The 20598-nt window shown below is 48.2% G+C and overlaps 1 protein-coding gene across 1 annotated transcript in view; it reads right to left on the bottom strand.

Moving 5' to 3' along the window:
- Positions 1–494: 494 nt before the first annotated feature.
- NR1I2 (nuclear receptor subfamily 1 group I member 2) overlaps positions 495–20598 on the bottom strand; it is a 33452-nt gene continuing 13348 nt past the window's right edge. The window contains exons 2-9 of the mRNA XM_007985686.3: positions 10628–10846; positions 7891–8024; positions 6367–6554; positions 4804–5078; positions 2650–2792; positions 2332–2448; positions 1936–2041; positions 495–731 (exon numbers count right to left, since the gene is read on the bottom strand). Of these exons, the coding sequence (XP_007983877.1) occupies positions 587–731; positions 1936–2041; positions 2332–2448; positions 2650–2792; positions 4804–5078; positions 6367–6554; positions 7891–8024; positions 10628–10846 (1327 nt within the window). The 3' untranslated portion in view covers positions 495–586. The remainder of the gene's footprint in view (positions 732–1935; positions 2042–2331; positions 2449–2649; positions 2793–4803; positions 5079–6366; positions 6555–7890; positions 8025–10627; positions 10847–20598) is intronic.

Raw genomic sequence — 20598 nt, 5'->3', positions numbered from 1 at the left:
AGCTTCTGACATTTGTGCAGGCCTCCTGGCTTCGCTTCTCTCTAGAGGACTCCCACAGATACTCATGCGCCTGCCGATGAGTACAGGCCTGGAGCCCACAAAGCAGCTCGGAAGAGGAGGGGAATGAGTGGGAAGTGGGAGACAGGACTATTAGAGGTAGCAATGAAAAGACTCCAGAAGCGAACAAACATGGGTATGTGGGCATAGACCCCAGATGGCCCAGCTCTGGTCTCCCCTTCCATACCTTGATACTTTAGTGGGATCTGAGGGATTTCTCTGCAGACCACAGGGCCTTTTAAAAGGAAAGGGCAGCCTTGCCTCTCTGATGGTCCTGACCTACAGGTCAGTGTACTCTCCACATAAGGGTCCACAGCTTCACTCCCTACAGACTGAGCTGGGGGTGGGGGGCACCCATGTCCTTCCTGAGGAATGCTAACCAGCTGTCTTCGCAGGAGTTCCCTGGGAATACAGGCTCAGCAGGGCATTGTCGGCTCTCGGCAGCATCCATCTGTCTTGGCCCAGGAGTGGCAGCTCAGAGGGCTCTGGGTCTGGCTGCCCCTCGGAGGCGTCACCCAAGGGCAGCCACTCAGCTACCTGTGATGCCGAACAACTCCTGCATGAGGGGCGTAGCAAAGGGGTGTATGTCCTGGATGCGCAGCAGCCGCTGGGTGTGCTGGGCGTTGATGCTGCGGAGCTCGGTGAGCATAGCCATGATCTTCAGGAACAGGAACCTGCGTGTCAGCCAGAGAAAAGGTTGGGGGTGCAGCCCGCCCTTTCCCTGACCCGCAAGCCTCGGGGCTGCTCTGAGGCTGCAAAAGCATAATCTCTGGACATTTCAGGTCAGCCAAGAGGCAAGGCTTGGCTGAATTCCATAAGCTTCTCTTTCACGCTGTGGATGAGAAAGGCAGAACAGCCTGCCCAGTACTCTCCCCACTCCCACCCCCTCCATGGGAGTTGTGTCTTTTTTTTCTTGAAAGAGACAGGATCCTGTTCTGTCACCCAGGCTAGAGTGTAGTGGCACGATCATGGTCTCACTGCAGTGACAAACTCCTGGACTCAGGAGACCTCCAGCCTCAGCCTGCTGGGTAGCTAGGACTAGAGCACATGCCACCATATCTGGCTAAATTTTTAAATTTTTTCTAGAGTTGGGGTCTGGCTATGTTGCCCAGACTGGCTTTGAACTCCTGGCTCCAAGGGATCCTCCTGTCTTGACCTCCCAAAGTGCTGGGATTAAGGTGTGAGCCATGACACCCGGCTGCGGGAGTTGCATCTTTGTACACAGAGACCTCCGTGGGAAAATCCAGATATTGCAGCTACTAGTTTGGGGGTATGGGTGTCACTGCCTTCATTAATGTCCAGGGGCCAGGACTGAGCAGAGTCGTTGTGCAGGTTAGGGGCTGCAGGCTGGAATCCCTTCCTGGAACTAGCTTTGGATCCAGTATCTGAGATGTACCATATGCCTCAGTATCCCCACGATGGAAAGGAAAGCTGGCACTTCCAGCCTCCTGCCTCCATACAAGGAAGGGTTGAGCAAAGGATGCCAAGCCAAAAAGAAAGCTGTGCAGGCCAAATAAGGATTTCAGTTTATAAGTTCACACTATAATACTCAGTGTTGGCCTTAACCCTTCATGGCCTTGGGCTCAGTACAATCCAAGTTTGTCTCTGGGCCTGTGGGCATCAGTCTGGGCACTAGGCCACGGGAGCTATGGAGGACCAGTGAAGGTATAGAAGTCCCTTTCTGGGCCACATTTCCCCTGTTTGCTTGTGTTTTTCCTGGGAAGTGGTTAGGTAGTGCTCAAAAGTGTGAGCTTTGGACCTGGTCTGGCTGGCTCTACCTCCAGATGCCACCCTCTGGCTGTGAAGCCTTGGGCAATTTCCCCGAACCTTGGCTCCCTCACACCACCCTCACAGGTCCTCACACCCTGCTGTGCTCACCTATGAGCAGGCTGGGGCCGATTGCATTCAATGTAGGACTTCAGGGTAATAGCGTATTGCTCCTGCAGCTGGTCCACCACGCGGTGCTGCACCACACCTGGGCGGTCTGGAGGGGAGGGGAGGGAGGTGTGGTGCAAGATCATGAGGCAAAGACAAGCTCAGTCCAGCCCAGAGTCAGGGCATTGCTCACCAACCACATTCCAGAGCTGGAGTCACCCAGGCAGGGAAGTGAGGGAAGACCAGGGCTGGGCATCACCCACTGACCCCAGGAGAAGCCAGCGACAGCCCCCATCCTGGCTGAACAGTGAATGAGGAGCAAGGCCATGGATTGGGACCTTCCCTGGGGAGGGCAGATAAGGCTGGGGGAATGTCAGGCAGCCTAGGGGAGACCCTCACCTGGGGAGAAGAGGGAGATGGCCTGCATCAGCACATACTCCTCCTCATGTAGCTGCAGCTTCTTCAGCATGTAGTGGAATTTCAGCATGGGCTCCAGCAGAAGTTGCTGGAAACCACCTGTGGATGGTAACAGGATGGAGGGGCAGCTTCTCAGCAAGCTGACCAAGATCCTGTCATCCCTCACCAATATCTTGTTTTCCACCATTCCATCTTCCTGCCCTGCCATCCCAGAACCTGCATATCCTGGCGTAGCTCCCTTCCCCCCACAACTGCAGTGTTTCCCTCCCTCTGCCAGGGCAGGCAGGCTCTCTCAGGCACCTGCAGGGTCTTCCAAGCAGTAGGACAGTCGGCCACACTCCCAAGTTCCAGTCTCCGCGTTGAATACTGTGTTGAATCTCAGCTGGCACAGCTCAAAAGTGGCCCCCTTCAGCAGGGAGATCTGGTCCTCGATGGGGAGGTCCCTGGCAGCAAGGATGGGGAGGGGAGGACAGCTCCCTGGGAGGCGGCCCACAGGCCGGCACCAGCTGCCATCCCATAATCCGGAAGTTGGGGGCGAGAGGAAGAGGGAGAATGGCTCCTTTCCCTGAGGATGACTGTGGCTGCTGTCTGGCTGCCTCTCATCTCTCCCCTCACAACCCAGCACACAGCTCTGTCCCCCAGCATCCTCTCCTCCCCTGCTACCTCTGGGAACTCCACCCACTGAGCTTGGCATCCAGGTCCCTTACAGCCTGGCCCCATCTCCTTCAACTCCTATACAACTCCTGACCTACAGCCAGTGCTTTGGCTTCTAGTCCCTGGCCTCCTCCTTTCTGCCTCAGTTTCCCCCCTTGGAATGACTGCCCCTTTAGTAGGTCCTGCTAGCCCCTCAAGCCAAGCTATGTCTTTGCTCCTCTCAGAAGTCTTTCCAGAATGCAGCCTCCCCTCTCCAGAGTGCAAGTGCCGCCCTTTTGGCCTGATCTCCAGCAGTGGGGATGTTTGCTTCCTGCGGTCAGTGTTGCACACACATATTTCTACTGTTTCCCTGCAGCCCAGATGCCTGCAGCCCCAGTCCTATCACCGGAGCACAGGCCTCACCATGGAGGTGGCTTAACAAGCCTCTGAGATTATGGTTACATGGATACCCTTCTGGTCCTGCAGGGACCACTCCCTCCCAACCTGGGAGGGACTCCCACCTCCCCAGTAAGGAGGCATTCCTTACAAGAAAGAAGCGTCACAGCCTGAGAGGGAGGCTGCTTACTCTGGGTTGTGAGGAAACACTACCTCTGGCCTTGGCCTTTTTGGGAATTCCGGCCCTGAGCTACTGGCACCCATCCTTCTTTTAGATCCGTAACACTGAGCTACAAATGCCACGGAATTGATCTTGTTCTTCTGTGCCTCCCCATTGCCTGGCTTAGGACCTGGCATCGAGCTGGCTTTGGTACTTCCAAATCTACCCTCCACCATGGATTAGCTGTGACCTTGTACAAGTTTCTTATCCTCGGGGAACCTCAGTTTCTGAGAATGAAGACGGCAGTGACACCTGGGTCACTGTGCTCAATATTGGTGGCCATGAGAAATAGCAAGTGGGGAGCCCTGGTGTTAAATTGTCAGTCACTAGATTTCACCAAGATCTTCCAATGTCCACATTTATAAGTAGGCTTCTCTCCCTGCCCCTTTAAGCTAATTTGCCACCATCTGAATCCCATTCCAAACCTGCTGTCAGCATCACCCCGTTAAATAAGTCATGCATGACTCCTGCAGGGCCAGAGAAGCACCTCTGGGCTCCCAGACCATAACCTACCCTCAACCTGCTGAAGACACCAGGAGCTTCTGGCAGGTGTGTTTCAGCCCCGCTTGACCAGGCTTGGCAAGGCAAGGTGACCTACCGAAGGACAGATACACCTGGCACCATCCCTAACCCTAAGATTGCAGACATATTCTGGGGCTGTGGTTCCTGCCACCCCAGGAAGTTCCCATGTCTCCCACTAACCCCAGTTGCCCCGTGGTTGTTGCCTCCATATCTAGCTCTGGGGAGACCTGACCCTTGAGCTCTGAGGACCACCCACCCTCCCCACGGCCTTCGCAGTCTTATCTTGTCTATTTCTCTCATTCTTTGGTCTGGAACTGTCAACATGTGATTCCTGCCCCTTTAAGGGAGAGTCGGAAAGGCTATCTGAATGCCCACTCTGTGCTGGGGCTCTTCAGATGTGTTCTTATTTCACAGAACAGCCCTGCAGGGGAAGCACTGTTAGCTTCCATTGGGCAGGTGGATACGCAGAGACACTGGCAGGCCCACAGCCACAAAGCTAACCAGCCATACAGCGAGGCCTCTATTCCCCCACAGCACTGGCTGCCCTGGGGGACAGGGCACAGGAAAAGGAGGGTCTTCTGCCACCAATATCTCCCAAATTCAGGATCTACCCCGGGTCCTTTGAACCTCCTGGCTACTTCCAGTTCCTTTCCACACCCAACCACCCAGTCTCCATGTCCTACCTGAAGTAGGAGATGACTTTGGCAAAGTTGATGATGCCTTTGAACATGTAGGTTGACATGTCAGCCATGTGGGGCAGCAGGGAGAAGATCTCTTTCCCGCCATTGTCGGCTGGAGGTTTGTAGTTCCAGACACTGCCATCCTCCCCCCGCAGCTGCACAGAGACCTTCACAGACCACAGATCTTTCCTGACCTGGCTCCACTTGGCAGCTTCTTCCCTCGATGGGGCCTGCAGAAACTCTGGCATCTCACAGCCACTGCTAAGCACCCCTGGCAGCTAGGACACATGCCAGGAGGCGGAGAGGGGAGAGACAGCATGTGTTTTCATAGACAGGTCCCAACTCAGGCCCCAGCCAAACGTGCACAGCCACAGCTGCAGCCCGAGAGGATGCACAAATGCAGGCATTCATACCCACATGCACGCATGTGTCCACACACACACACACGCGCGTGCGCACACACACACATACACACATACACACACATACACACACATACACACACACACATACACACACATACACATACACATACACACACACACACATACACACACACATACACACACACATACACACATACACACACACATACACACACATACACACACACACACACATACACACACATACACACACATATACACACACATACACACACAACACATACACATACACACACACATACACACATACACACACACACATACACACACACATACACACACACACATACACACACATACACACACACATACACACACACACACGCACAGCATTTGTTTCTCCTCTCTGGTGTCCTCTACCAGATGAAGGTGCTTTGGGGATCTATGAATTAATGGTCACACACATCCCTGCTTGGTTAAAATGGAGGGCAAGGGGGACTCCAACCATGGTGTGTCGTCCCAAGCATTCCAGATGTTGGGCTCAGGAGACTCAGAAGGTTTAGGGTGCTATGGATGGGAAGAGCAGATCCGAGGTCACCAGGTCACTGGGCTCATCCAGTTCTTTGAGCTGGGAAGGGCCACCTGAGATATCTATCAGTGCAAAGGGGAAGGAGGGCGCTTGGAGCACAGACATGGCTAATGTGCCTGGGATCAAGAAACACTGGTTCACGAAAGTCACACCCCTCGACAGGTCCTGACCCTGTCCTCATAAAGCCCTGAATGCCAGTCACACTGGGGGACTGCCTAGCTTTCCCTCCACATACTGCTCAGACCCAGTTCCTACCTGCTTTAAAGGAGAAAGCAGCGATTTTCAAACCTGAACCTGCAACAGAATCACCCGGGGATCCTGCCCCTCCCTGGAGCTTCTGATTCAGGAGGTCTGGGGTGACCTGAAAATCTGCATGCTGATGCTGCTGACCCAGGGACCACACTTGAAAGCCTTTGGGAATGAGACTAAAGCTTTGAGGAGCTCGCACAGACGCAGGGCCAGCTCTGCAAATCTACCCTCCACCACTGATTAGCTGTGACCTCTACAAGTTTCTTATCCTTGGGGAACCTCAGTTTCTATGTGAGAATGAAGATGGCAGTGACACCTCGGTCACTGTGCAGTTCCTCCTACCCGGAAATTCTTGAAATGGGAGAAGGTAGTGTCAAAGGTTTTCATCTGAGCGTCCATCAGCTCCCTGATCATCATCCGCTGCTCCTCCGTCAGCCCCTGCACTCCCGGTGGCTGAGTCCCAATCCGTTCTCTTTTCTTCCTCTTGATCAAGGCCCGCCTCTCCTCCACGGCTGCGTCAGACATGATCACTGCAGGGACAGCAAGGCTGGCTCAGGCACACGTGCCCCTGGAGAGCCTCCAGCCCCCCGGGGAGCCGCTGCGTAACCCTCTCAAGGCAGCAGAAGGCATTGGGTAAAAGGGAAAGTAATGGTGACAAGCAATTCTCCCCTGTCTGGACTCAAGAGGCCTGTGGGCTCCTCTGGAGTAACACCTGGGTGAGGAGAGAGGTGAGGTGCGGCTGGGGTGTCGCCCTCTGCAGTAGAGTTTGTGAGGACACTGTGGGGCCCTGGCAAGAGCAAGGGCTTCAGAATCCAAAGGCGCTAGGCTTGCATGAAAACTTTGCCACTTACTACCTGTGACCCCAAGCAACCTCCTTAACCTCTCCTGCCTTCAGGTTTCTTCTTTGTAATCCAGAGAAACCATGTTTACCTCGCACTGCTATTAAATGAGACCTTGCATGTAGGGTGCCTAATATAGTTCCTGGTACATAAGAGATGTTCAGTAAATGGCATCTACTGTTATCATTTTCGGATGAACTATATACCAAGACTCTTCAGAGGTGACTGGGTCTCCAAGACCCCAGAGAGCTGGGCTACAGCTTAGCAAGAAATAGCAACTCCAGACACTTCATATATAGCCCGGAGCCTTAGGTCTTCTGTGGATTTCGGGAGCCCACTCATGCGTGTAGAGCAAAGCTATGAGGTCCTTGGTGGGGAGAGATCAAGAACGCCTGCCAGCAGCCTAGAGAACTTGAAAGAAGCAGCTTTGGGTCCCCTTGTGTTCCATGGAGACAAAAATGCGCTAGAAGCATCTAGCCTTTTCTGCATGAGCCTTAATCTCAGAGTGACCTAGGAGCACAAATATATCAAAGTTAAATAGATAGAATGAGAACACCTCCTGTCACCTGTCTGCTAACAGTTCCCCTGTAAAGATCCAGGTCTGGTGGGGATGGTGGGCGCTAGTAGCTATAAAGCAGGGGTCCTGTCACCCACGTGGCTCCTGCTTCCCTCCCCCAGATTCACACCCCTACCCCCAAATGTGGTTTCAAACCATTACAACAATTATGAAGGGGACAAAAAGAATCATGTAGGAGCAACTGAAGGGAGACAGAGAGCACGCCCTGGCAGGGTTGCTCAGCACACATCTCAGGACGGAGATTACAGACTCCCTCCATCACCCAGCGGGCCGGCTGCAAGCGCTCCCCCAGATGGCTGCCTGTTGCACACCGACACCAGCTCACATGTGCACGTGTGTTCACGCGCACACTCGGCGCGCATCTCCACACTCGCATGCACACACCCACAGCACGTCTCTACACAGAGCCGTGCACCCTGGCCCCGGCCCGCCCGCTCGCCCACTGCTCACTCTCCTTCTTCATGCCGCTCTCCAGGCACTTGCGCAGGCGGCAGGCCTGGCACTGTCGCCGGGTCTTCCGGGTGATCTCGCAGGCGCCCTTCCGGAAGGGGCACCTCAGTCGAGCGTTGCGTTTCATGGCCCTCCTGTGAGAGAACAGGGAGCGGAAGGGAGGATGCACGGGTGCCCGGGCCCTCCGCCTGGGGCTCCGGGCTACACCACCTTCCTCCCCAGCCCCTACCAACTCGGGGAGGGGGACACTAGCCTTTGCGTCCCAGCTGGGTCAGATTTTATGGGAAGGGTGTAGGTGGGCGTCCCTAGAGGTCCAGGACTCGGCTAGAGGGGGCAAAGCCGGGGAGGAACCTTTTCTGGCCATTCCGCAGGAAATGGGACACGTGCTTTTCGCCGGGCCTGCAGCCTCAGAACCCCTTTCTGGGACACCTCCACTCCAGGCCCACCTTCAGCGCCTTCCCTTCTTCCTGAAACACCTGTCCCCTCCTCTTTCACACCCTTGTTACCAGAAAGTTTCCATGGAGGTGGGCCTCTTTCTCGATTTCCCCTCCTTAAAGGAGGAAGCTGAGGAAAAATGACCCCAGGAGGGTAAGAAACAAGAGAAGCCCCCTGCCGCCTTCCCCAGCTCCCCTTCCAGACTGGGCGGCCAGGGAGGAAGGGGTGAACTATGGGGAAGCTTTTCTACCCTACGGGGCAGCGGCTTCCCCATGGCAGAGTGGACTTCCCTCGTTGACCTAGTGGGCAAGGAGGTCGAACGCCTGGAACAGCAGAGCGTGCAGGCGCGAAGCACGGGCCCCGCACACCCCTCTCTGCGGTGCGCAGAGAGGCAATGGGGCAGATGCCTTTTGGAGACTCTGGTACAAGATCACCTCCTCCCAGCCCGGAAGTCCTGCTTGTCCCACAAAAGACACGGTCAGTGCAGCCCTACCTTTACTTTCCCCATTTCCACAGCTGGATGGAAAGAAACAATTTCTCCCTTGGCTCTGGCCTCTGAGTCTGGTCCAGAGTGGAAACTGAGGGAAGGCTGGCCCAGGGGCATGGAACAGCCAGGTAGGGCTGCAGAGTTCCCTGAGGGCAGGCCTGGGAAGCTGAGCCAAGCCCGCAGTGACCCGGCAGGGGCAGGTTTGAGCTTGGAGGCCTCGGGCCTCGGACCAGCGACCAGCCCAGGGGCATGTTCTTCACAGACGCCATCCCTGCCTTTTGCCTTCCCAACTGGCCTGGGTAAGAAAGCCCTGATGCTACATCAAAGTCCACCGAGAATGGGTCAAAGGTGAAACCGGGGCTCACACTGATTAAAGGTATGCTATGTATCAGATGCTAGGCTAGGTATTTTGCAGTTTTGTAAATTTAGTTCTCAAACTCTGTGAAATTCATAATCTCATCTGCCTGGCACAGATGAGGGAGACTGAGGCTTGGAGACGATGGATTCCCAGCTGTCCTCCGGGTACATGACAAGCTGAAATTTGAATCCAGGTCTGCCTGATACTGGATTTAGCTTTTGCCCACTACAACATGTTGCCTCTTTCTGAGAGTCCCAGGAATAGTACCCAAACGAGGAAGGGAGAGCAGAAGATTCCCACATGCTGAGGCAGGATGCACAGACACGCCTTGGGCAACTTCTTCTGTGCCAGCAGCATCTGGAGCTGGTGCAGACATCCACCCTCTTCCACGCAGTCACGTGGCGTGTGGCCAGCTCAGGGACATATCTGCTGCTCTTTGCTAGTGACTAGCTCAGGCATAGGCTGGGCCTGGCTCTAGCCAATGTGAGGGGCTCCTGGGAAAGATTTCCTTACTCAAAGCTGGGCCTTTTTGTGCGTCTGCTGAACATGATGATTCCTGCCTGAGTCCTGGCACTGTGCCCCTATAAGGGCAGCCAGACTGCAATGAGAGCTCTTGCGTGGGATGGCTGAAGAGAAAAATGGAAAGAACTGAGCTGCTGAACTCACCAAACTGGAGGCCTTCACACTTCCTGTTAGGAGAGGTAACGCATTTTCCTTATTGCCAAACCAATTTGTGATAAGGGTCCTGTGACTTGTAGCTAAACCCAGCCTGACACTGCTGTGTCTCACCCCTGTTACAACTCATGCAACACGAACGTTCATTTCTCCCTGGAACCTGCCCTTTTCCATTTGAATGCCCAGCCACCAGGAAGAACTCGGCAAAGGGCCATCAGGCAGGCTGTCCTGGAAATGCATGAGGGTCCCACATGTGGCTCCTGAGATGGGAGCTGCTCCTTGCATACCCTGTGCCCTCTGGAGGGTGCACCTGGAGGGCTTCCTCACACATGGCTTTCTCTCCTCCCCACCCCTCCCCTCCCTTTGGTCTGCTTCTCTTCCCATGGTCTGGGCATTTATTTTATGCCATTCTTTAGGAAATAACCACCCCAGAAGGCGAATGTGAACACTTGGATTTGGGAGTTTCAAATTCCTTACCTTTCACTGAGTCATTTTTCATTTTATTCAAGAGCACATGAGAAACCAAGGTATATCTTAATGGAAGGAGACCCTTCCTGGGTAGAACAGGAAGACTGAAGATGAATGATTCCTCTTGGATATAAATGGCTCCCTTCAGACTAATTACAAGGCCTTTGGGTGGGCCACCAGCCCACACTGAACCTGGGGGACAGGTCAAGCTGAGGCCCTGAGACGTTACCCAGTGGGTTAGTGGCAGACCCCAGTTAGGTGTGACCCAGCGTGTCAGTGGTGGCAGGTGGGTGAAGGCTGATGGGTAACTCTACCTGAAAAAGCCCTTGCATCCTTCACATGTCATGACATTGAAGTGATAACCAGTGGCCTTGTCCCCACATACACGGCAGATTTGGGGACCCCCAACTTCCTCATCTGCGTTGACAGTGGGCTTTCCAGGAACAGACTCTGTGTCCTCACAGTATACAAAGTCAGCATGGTTCCAGCCTTCTTTGGGTCTCACCTCCAGGTTTGCTTCTGGGCCTCTTGGACTAGAAATGAGAAAACCACAGAGAATGAAAAGACTGGACAGGCATGTGCAGAGGCCTCAGAGGAAACACTCTGTCCCTTCCATGCATCACTCACATTTGGGCCTGTGGACTCAGGAACTGACCTCTCATGGGGAAAAAAAGCAGGGAATGGGGTTGGAATTGTTATAAAGAGAGCTGTAATCATGACGTTTTGTACACAAAAATAGAGCCCTGGAGTAGAACCTGTGAACAAGGGCATGGGAAACACAAGGGCAAGCGGGAGCGGAAATGAGAAGAAAAGAGAGCAGGCTGTCTGGGTCGGATCATGGAGGCCGCAGCTGAGTGGACTGAGGTTAGGAGGCCACGACCTGGCCAGAGGTCTCAACGGGGAGCAACTCATGGACAGATTACTTGTTCAAGATGATTTCTGGGATTGGGACATTGAGGGAGGATAGTCCCTCAGGTGGGGTGTGGCCTAAGCTCCCACAAGGAGCTGGAAAGGCTGGGCAGAAAGAGAATTTTCAACTAAGTAGCCAGGCAGATGGGGAAAAAGTGGAGGCGTGGTGGGCAAGATCACAACATGGGAAGAAAAATGGCCTGTGGTCCCAGCAGAGTTGGGGTCTAAGTGGATATTGAAGAACTTGTGCCTATTAATAGAGCTGTGGCTAAGCATGGTGACTGATGCCTGTAATTCCAGGGCTTCAGGAGGCTGAGGCAAGAGGATTGCTTGAGCCCAGGCATTTGAGACCAGCCTGGGCAACAAAGTGAGATCTCGTCTTTACAAAAAATATAAAAAACAGCCAAGATCGATGTCGTGAGCCTATAGTCCCAGCTACTTGGGAAGCTGAGGTGGGAGGATTTCTTGAGCTAGAATCATTCTAGTACACTCTAGCCTGGGTGACAAAGTGAGACCTCATCTCTAAAAGAAAGAAAAAAAGAAAAAAAAAAATGAGCTGTACTCAAAGATGTCCTCCCCAGGCAACTTCCGCCTTGAGAGCATAACCTGAGTTCTACTTGGAACAGACATTGAGAATGTTCAGTAGAAACGGGGGACTCTACTGTTACTACCATCCCCGAAAGTCTCTCTAGGCGCTGACTGACAAGGGCAGCCACCACCACAAATGATGATCCTTTTTCTAAAGCCAAAATCAAAACTTTAGTAAAATTCTAACACATAAATTTCTGTTTCTAACGTCATGACAGGTGACATCTGATGGTTTCACCTGTAAGAGTAAATAAGGAATTAATCTGTCTCTGACCCTGGCCCTCCATTGCACTGTGAATAAAATACATTGACTGGAAACCTGAACTGAACAGGCATAGGGGAAAATCTCCCTGATTTTTCAAATCATGATCCTGACTTTATGTAGGCTTGCAGACAAAATGTATACTTTAGGTGTTCACAAAAACCTCAAGCCAAAAAGTTGATTTAAGATTTAAAGTGCATTTGGGTTGGTAATGCTCCCAGATATCCACAAAAGCAGACAGAAATCCTTTTTTTTTTTTTTTTTTTGTGCTCTGTCACCCAGGCTGGAGTGCAGTGGCTCCATCTAAACTCACTGCAACCTCTGCCTCCAGGGTACAAGCGATTCTCCTGCCTCAGCCTCCTGAGTAGCTGGGACTACAGGTGCCCACCACCACGCCTGGCTAATTTTTATATTTTCAGTAGAGATGGAGTTTCACCATGTTGGTCAGGCTGTTCTCAAACTCCTGACCTCAAGTGATCCACCCGACTCAGCCTCCCAAAGTGCTGAGATTACAGGTGTGAGCCACCACGTCTGGCCAGAAATCCTCCTTTTTGGAGGAACTCACTTTCTACTTTCTAACTAGGCACAAATAATCACCTATAATTTCAAAGAAATATGAGCAAATACTCAAAAGTCATGAACGAAAAGACTGGCGCAGCATGATGAGCAAGAATCAGCAAAAAAAAAAAAAAAAAACCTTCTAAAATTAGACACGAGAAGATGCCCTGAATTATCAAACACAGAAATGTTTAAATAAGCAGTACAAGACGTTGAAGACATAAACAAAGAACAAAAGACCATAAAATTGACCAAGCAGATTTGAAAAATGAATAAAAATTTACTATAAAAATCGGAATAAACAATGACTCCTTAAACCAATAATAACAATATCTTGGGAGTTAGGAAAAGCAAACTACAACTAAAATATGGATGGACACAATAACTAAGGTTCTGTATTGTTGAAGGGAAAAAAAGATAGTAAATCTTAGATTTTGATTAGTGAAGTGTGCTTGTTGAAATGTCTAGGGTTATCACTAAAAGTCCAAAACTAGAATGCATAACTTGCAAGCTAATCAAAAGGAAAAAATGGAAGGAAAAAAGTTCAAAAGAAGGCAATTAGAGAGTTAAGATACTGAAAGGGTGAGACAAATAGAAAACACAGATGTGTGGTAGAAATACCAAATATGGGGCGGGCGCAGTGGCTCACGCCTGTAATCCCAGCACTTTGGGAAGCCGATGTAGGCAGATCACCTGAGGTTCGGAGTTTGAGACCAGCCTGGCCAACATGGTGAAACCCTATCTCTACTAAAAATACCAAATATTAGCTGGATGTGGTGGCGGGTGCCTATAATCCCAGCTACTCAGGAGGCTGAGGCAGGAGAATCGCTTGAACCCAGGAGGTGGAGGTTGCAGTGAGTCGAGATCGTGCCATTGCACTCCAGCCTGGATGATAAGAACAAAACTTTGTCTCAAAAAACAAAACAAAAAACAAAAACCAAAAAAACCCAAATATGTTGTTAGTTAAATGTAAATATATTAAAAGACACTGTGGGTCTGGATGTAGTGGCTCATGCCTGTAATCCCAGCACTTTGGAAGGCTGAGGTGGGCAGATGACTTGAGGTCAGGAATTGAGGACCAGCCTGGCCAACATGAAGAAGCCCCATCTCTATCAAAAACACAAAAATTCGCTGTGTGTGGTGGTGCATGCCTGTAATCCCAGTTACTTGGGAGGCTGAGGGATGAGAATCACTTGAACCTGGGAGGCAGAGGTTGCAGTGAGACAAGATTGTGCCACTGCACTCCAGCCTGGGCAACACAGCGAGACTCTGTCTCAAAAAAAAAAAAAAAAAAAAAAAAAAAAAGCACACTGAGAAAGATGTTTTCAGCACATAGCTGCAGCAATCTTAGGTTCAGGATTAGTATTTTGGGGCAGATTTTGTATTAGAGAATAAGGCATGGAACAGATACCAAAATGGAAACTAATGATTATTCAAACTCAGTGTTTCAGGTCCTTTGTGAAAGGTCATTCATTGTCTTAGTGTATTCAGGTTGCCGTAACAAAATATCAGAAGCTGAGTGGCTTATAAACAACAGAAATTTATCTCTCATGGTTCTGGAGGCTGAGAAGTCCAAGATTAAGGCACTGGTAGATTCAATGTCTGTGAGAGCCTGCTTCCTGTCATCTATGGCACTTTCTCCCTGTGTCCTCATATAGTGAAAGGGGCTAGCCAGCCAGCTCTTTGGGTCTCTAGGGCCTCTCTCTCTCTCGAAATAGAAAAAAAGAAAAAGAAAAACCTCTGCCACCCTGGCTGGAGTACAGTGGTGTAATTTCAGCTTATTGCAGCCTCTACCTCCTGGACTCAAGCGATCCCCCAACTCAGCCTCCTGGGACCACAGGTGCATGCCACCATACCCAGGTGCTTTTTTTTTTTTTTTTTTTTTTTCATTTTTAGTAGAGAAAGGGTTTCCCCATATTGCCCAGGCTTGTCTGCAACTTCTGGGCTCAAGTGATCACCTGCCTCAACCTCCCAAAGTGCTGGAATTACAGGCATGAGCCACCACTCCCCGCCTCTGGGGTCTCATTCATGAGGACACTAACTCAATCATGAGGGTTCCACCCTCATGACCCAGTCACCCCCCAAAGGCCCCACCTTCTAAAGCCATCACACTGGGGATGAGGATTTTAACATATGAATTTGGGGGAAACATAAACATTCAGAACATGGCACTCATTTATTCCTCATAACAATCATTACGGCATTTATCATATTCCTCAACAGACATGTGCTGAGCATCTACTACACACTAGATATATTCTGTTATGTGTTCCAAATAACTTGGAAGTCACTCTTACGACAAAAACCCAGGGACTTTACAAAACCCTCTAACTGTTCACAAAGAGTGTTCCTAAATCAAAGAGCATCACAGGCAGGCAGAGGAAATTTTATTAGCAAGATAGTATTTCAGAGTGTACATTAGAGGAGAACAACCTCCCTTACGTTTTCAGCATCATTCAGGAGCCATGAGGGATAGCAGCACCTGGGGCAATGGAGACAGTAGGCAAAGATTCTGCACATCAATTATGAACTTTGGACAATTGAAGATGGTGAGATGGTGCTTTCTCAGCAATAAATATAAATGCTCTTCCCCATAATGGAAGTGACAATTACAACTCGGCTACATGATTCACAGGAGAAGCCCAACAGGTGACGTGGACCAAGAAGATAAAAGAAATGTCACCAAAGGACCAGAGAAAGGACATTTACTTAAGCCATGTCTAATTTACACTTTCCCCAATTTCTGAATGAGGAGATAGTAGAATTAATGCCAGAATCTCATTCCACGGTATTTGTATAACTTTCACTTTGTTTGGCCCAAGTGTTAAGCAAGCTGACTCTGGCACATTCTGTAGTTCCTTCTCTCATATGCCTATGAAGCCCCAGCTAGAGAACCCATGACAGCTGTTGTCCAAGGTGGTCCCCAAGGAGCCATGCCCCGAAAGATTCACACCCTTGTGTAGCCCCCTCCTATAGTGAGTCTAGGCTGGTCTGTGACGTGCTTAGTTAATACAATGTGGGGAAGAGACAGTTCTGGGCCTAAGCAGTAAGAGGCCCGGTAGCTTATACTTTTGTCTTTGGAGAGCCCTAAGCCACTGTGTAACAAAGTCTGGTGACCCTGCTTAGTGACCACCTAAAGAGACCATGTGGAGGGTTCATGTGAAGAGGGAGAGGCCTGAGATCGCACCAATGAGATAGGCCCAGCCACCCCAGCCTCCTGGCCATCCTCACCAAACATCAGATGTGCGGGTGAGCCCTCTTGGACTCCCCAGCCCAGTTATGCCTCTAGGTGACTGCAGCGTCGGCCAAGGTCCTGTGGTGCAGAAGAACTCCCCAGCTGAGCCCAGCCAACACAGAAAATCATGTCAGAAAATGAAACAGTGGTGGGTTTAATCCAGTAAGTTTAAGGGAGATTTGTTATGCGGCAAGAAATAATGGAAGCAGAACCCCCGGAGTTGGGTTAGAAATAGATCTGAACTGGGGTGAAGGGGTGCCAGCCAGTAGCTGCAGTCCTGCTCGTGTGTCACTCTTCCATCACTGTTCCTTTACAGAATGTCGCCCTCTGGGCAGGAAAATGACAGTGACTGGGTGTCTGGTGTATGCCAGCTACATCTCTATTTCATGAAAATTTAATGAGACCAATTAGATGTGTACTTTTAACTGAATACAGCTGTGTTTGCTTCTGAGGGCTCCACCTGCTTCTCAGGGTGCTTAATAATCGGTGAAGTCTCATCAGAAGAGGGTTGAAAGTATCATCTCCTATACCGAGTGAAAGTAAAACACTTCTTCAGAGAGGCCTTTGCAAAGATAATTAATTGTAAAATCCAGTATGCAAGGTGAATATTAAAGCTAAGGACTATGTTCTCAGAAAGGAAGAATATAATCCATTTATTTAATAAATGAGTGAATAAATCAATGAATTTAGTCTTTCTACATGACTAAAATTGTCAGTTTGCTGAAGGCACCGTCAGTCTGCACTGAGCACACATAGCTCCTCTCCTCTTCAGGTGAGCGATTCATTGACATTATTTAGCTGGTAGGAGGTGGAGCCAGAATCTCAATCCATGTCAGTCTGACTCCAAAACCTGTGTTCTTAATTCAGTGCTATGCTGCATCCTTCACAAGGTTTGTCTTTGAGTGAATGAACTGTTCATTAAACTTTCTTCATTTCCATGCCTGCAAACTTTTTCCTAGGTGGTTCACCCCAGACAGGGTCCCTCCATGCCATGGGACTCCTTTAATGTAGCTTTCTGTTCCCAGGCAGGAAGTGATTCCCTAAGACCTTCACTTCTTTTTTTTGCCATTTCAATTCTAGCTATAGAAGAATGGACCCAGGAACCTTGTTGCCACTCTGACCACATCCAGAGTTATCTTGTCCCATACCCTCTGAAGGGCTTGAGCCCAGGAGGTCAAGACCTGCCTGGGTAATATAGCAAGACCCCATTCTCCAGAAAAAGGGGAAAAAAAGACCAAAAAAAATCATATGATTAATGAAAAGGAAATGGAAGATAATATAGACAAAGAGATGAAGGCAAGAAAAGCTTCAAAGGAGAACTATGATCTATGAAAAAGTAAAAGACCCATAATAGCCAAAATAATGTTGAAAGAGAAGAACAAAGTTGGAGGACTTATGCTTTTTGATTTCAAAACTTACAACAAAGCTAAAATAACCAAGATAATGTGGCATTAGTATAAAGACAGATATAGAGATTGATGGATCAGAATTGAGATTCAAGAAATAAACCCTTACTGTTATCATTAATTGATCTCTGGTAAAAATGCAAGGCAATTCAATGGAGGAAAGACCAACTTTGCTAAAAAATGGTGCTTGGAAAATTGGATATTCACATGCAAGATGAATTAAAGCTCTTATCTCGTGCCATACAGAAAATTTTACTCAAAATGGATCACAAAATCATAGACCTAAATGTAAGAGCTATAACTATAAAACTCTGAGAAGAAAACATAGGAATAAGTCCTTATGGTTAGGGAAAGATTTCTTAGGTATGACACCAAAAGCATGAAGGCTTCAGGTATTTTATATACATATACATACACACACACACACACACACATATATATATATATTTTTTTTTGAGACAAAGTTTCGTCACCTAGGCTGGAGTGCAATGGTGCAATCTTAGCTCACCACAACCTCTGCCTCCCAGGTTCAAGCAATTCTCCTGCCTCAGCCTCCCGAGTAGCTGGGATTACAGGCGCCTGCCACCACACCTGGCTAATTTTTGTATTTTTAGTAGAGACGGTGTTTCACCATGTTGGCCAGGCTGGTCTCAAACTCCTGACCTCAGGTGATCCATGCACCTCAGCCTCCCAAAGTGCTGGGATTAGAGGCGTGAACCACCATACCCATCCTAGTTTTCTTTATAAAGCATATTACTGGTGGCTGATAAGACAGATTGTCATATTACATTAGGAAGACTTATTCTATTCCTGGCTTTTAAAAGTTTTTTTTGTTGTTTGTTTGTGTTTGTTTTTTAATCAGAAAAAATATAGCACAAAGAAGTTGATAAATTGAACTTCATTGAAATTGAAAATGTTTGTGCTTTCTATACTATTAAGAAAGTAGAAAGATAAGTCACAGACGGAAATTATTTTTAAAATCACATATCCCATAAAGGACTTGTATTCAGAATATATGAAGAACTCTTACAACTCAATAATAGAAATACAAATAACCCAATTTTAAAATGAGCAAAAGATTAAAATAGATATTTCACCAAAGAAGCTATGAAATGACCAATAAACATGTGAAAATATACTCAAGAATATTGGTTATTAGAGAAAGGCAAATTGAAACCACAAAGAAATACCTCTTACAATACACAACAATGGCTACAAATCAAAAAGACATAAGAATCAGTAATAATGTGGAGAAACTGAGCCCTTATGCACTGCTAGCAGGAGTGTAAAATGGTGCAGCCATTTAAGAAAACAATTGCTCAGTTACTTAAACATAAATTCATCATAAGTCAGCAATTCCACTTCTACATATCCACCCAAGAGAAATGAAAAGCTATGCCCACACACAAAAACTGTACACAACTGTTCATAGCAGCATTATTCATAATAGCCCAAAACTCGACCCACATAGCCATCAATTGGTTCATGGATCAATAAAATGTGGAATACACCTGGAATACTAATATACAATGAAATTCTACTCAGTAGTTTAAAAGAATGAAGGATACATGCTACAGCACAGATGAACCTTGAAAACATTATTCCAAGTGAAAGAAGTATACTCAAAGACCACATATTGTATAGTTCCGCTTATATTAAACGTCCAGGAAAGGAAAATCCATAGAGAAAGTAGATTTGTGGTTGCCTGTGACTGACAGTAGAATAGAGAGTGGCTGCAAATGGACATTAGGTTTCTTTTTGGAGCATAGAAATGTCCTGGAATTAGATTTTGATGATAGCTGCACAAGTGTAAATATACTAAAAGTTATTCAATTGTTCACTTAAATGATTAGACTTTATGATACATAAGCTATCTCTCAATAATGCTATTTTTAAAAATTATCAACTGGACATTTCTGCATATTCCAGAAATTAACTGTATGATATCTGAAATTGACAACTCATTGGATGTTTTACAACAGATTGAATCAGCAAAAGACAGTGATAGTGAATTCAAAATTAGGTCAACAGAAAATATATAAACCGAAGCACAGAAACAAACAAAATAAAGAGCATTAAGAAAAAAACAGGGTGTAAGAGACACATGAAACTCAGTGAAATAGCCTAACATATGTTACAGACACAAGACTGGGACAGAAGCAATCTGGTAACACACATTTGCCAAGAAGTTTTTGAAAGTAATGAAAGGAGGATTAAAAACACACATACCTACCCACACACCTACCCACACATCATAAAATTGCTGGAAATCGATGACAAGAAAACTAATCTTACAAATGCCCAGAAAAAAAAAAATTAACCATAAAGAAATAAAAATAAGATTAATGGTTGACTTTTCAGTTGAAATTGTAAAACAGAAAAGACAATGGGTTGATATCTTTATTGCTGTCCAAGACTTTGACCAACAGTTTAATTATCCTTCCATTGTAAAGGCGAAATAAAGACATTTTCAGACAAAGACTGAAGAATTTTTTTTGCCAGCAGATACTTGCGTTACAAGTAATACCAAAGACAATTATCCTGGCAAAAGCCAGTGGGGAGCATGGAACTTCAGGAGGGAATGTGGAGAACTAAAAAGGGTAAATATATGGGTGCATATAAAACAATATTGAAGGTTTAAAACTACAATAATAATAATGTCCTGTATATGATATATTTTAGAGAGATGTATGTATGTATCTGTGTGTAGATATGTATATATAGAGCATTGAAATAGTGATGAATTTGGGGTTGGAATTATTTTCATTTTCTCCTCTATAATTGTCTGTATTTCCTCAGTTTTCCCTGTCCTCTTTAGAGTAAGAGTCTGATGGCTGAATGCCTGGAGGCTGACATCCCAGAGCACCACTTCAACAGCTTGAAGAAGGAAGTATGGTGGACGCAGAGGAAGGGCCGGGACACCTCCTGCCTGGCCCACTGAGCTCTCCCATGAACAGGCTGTTCCTGCTGCTTCCTCACCAGGCCATTTCCTTTCTGCGAAATGCTGATTTTCTGTATAAGATCCCCTGTGTTTGTTTGGGGGTAGTGGAGAATAAGAATGAGAAGGGGAAACACACACACACGTCTTTGTGCAGTTACTTCATTTGCTAAGAGGCCCCAAATCCCCTATTCAAGGGAGAAGGGAGGTCTTGCATGAACGACACACACATAAACATGGGAATGACTGATTGTGACCAAACAGGACCCAGCTGGCCGGCAGCCTCCTGGAGGTCAGAGGACTTTGGTTTTTGCTCCCAGCAGGGAGATACAGTGGGCATTGTCTTGTTGTCATAGTCAGGAGGCCAGGTCCTAGCCCTTGCCACTGAT

This window comes from Chlorocebus sabaeus, chromosome 22 (assembly GCF_047675955.1).
Source record: "Chlorocebus sabaeus isolate Y175 chromosome 22, mChlSab1.0.hap1, whole genome shotgun sequence".
In the NCBI taxonomy this organism is placed as follows: Eukaryota; Metazoa; Chordata; class Mammalia; order Primates; family Cercopithecidae; genus Chlorocebus; species Chlorocebus sabaeus.
Note: the sequence above shows the minus strand (reverse complement) of the source record. Positions and strands in the feature narration are given on the sequence as shown.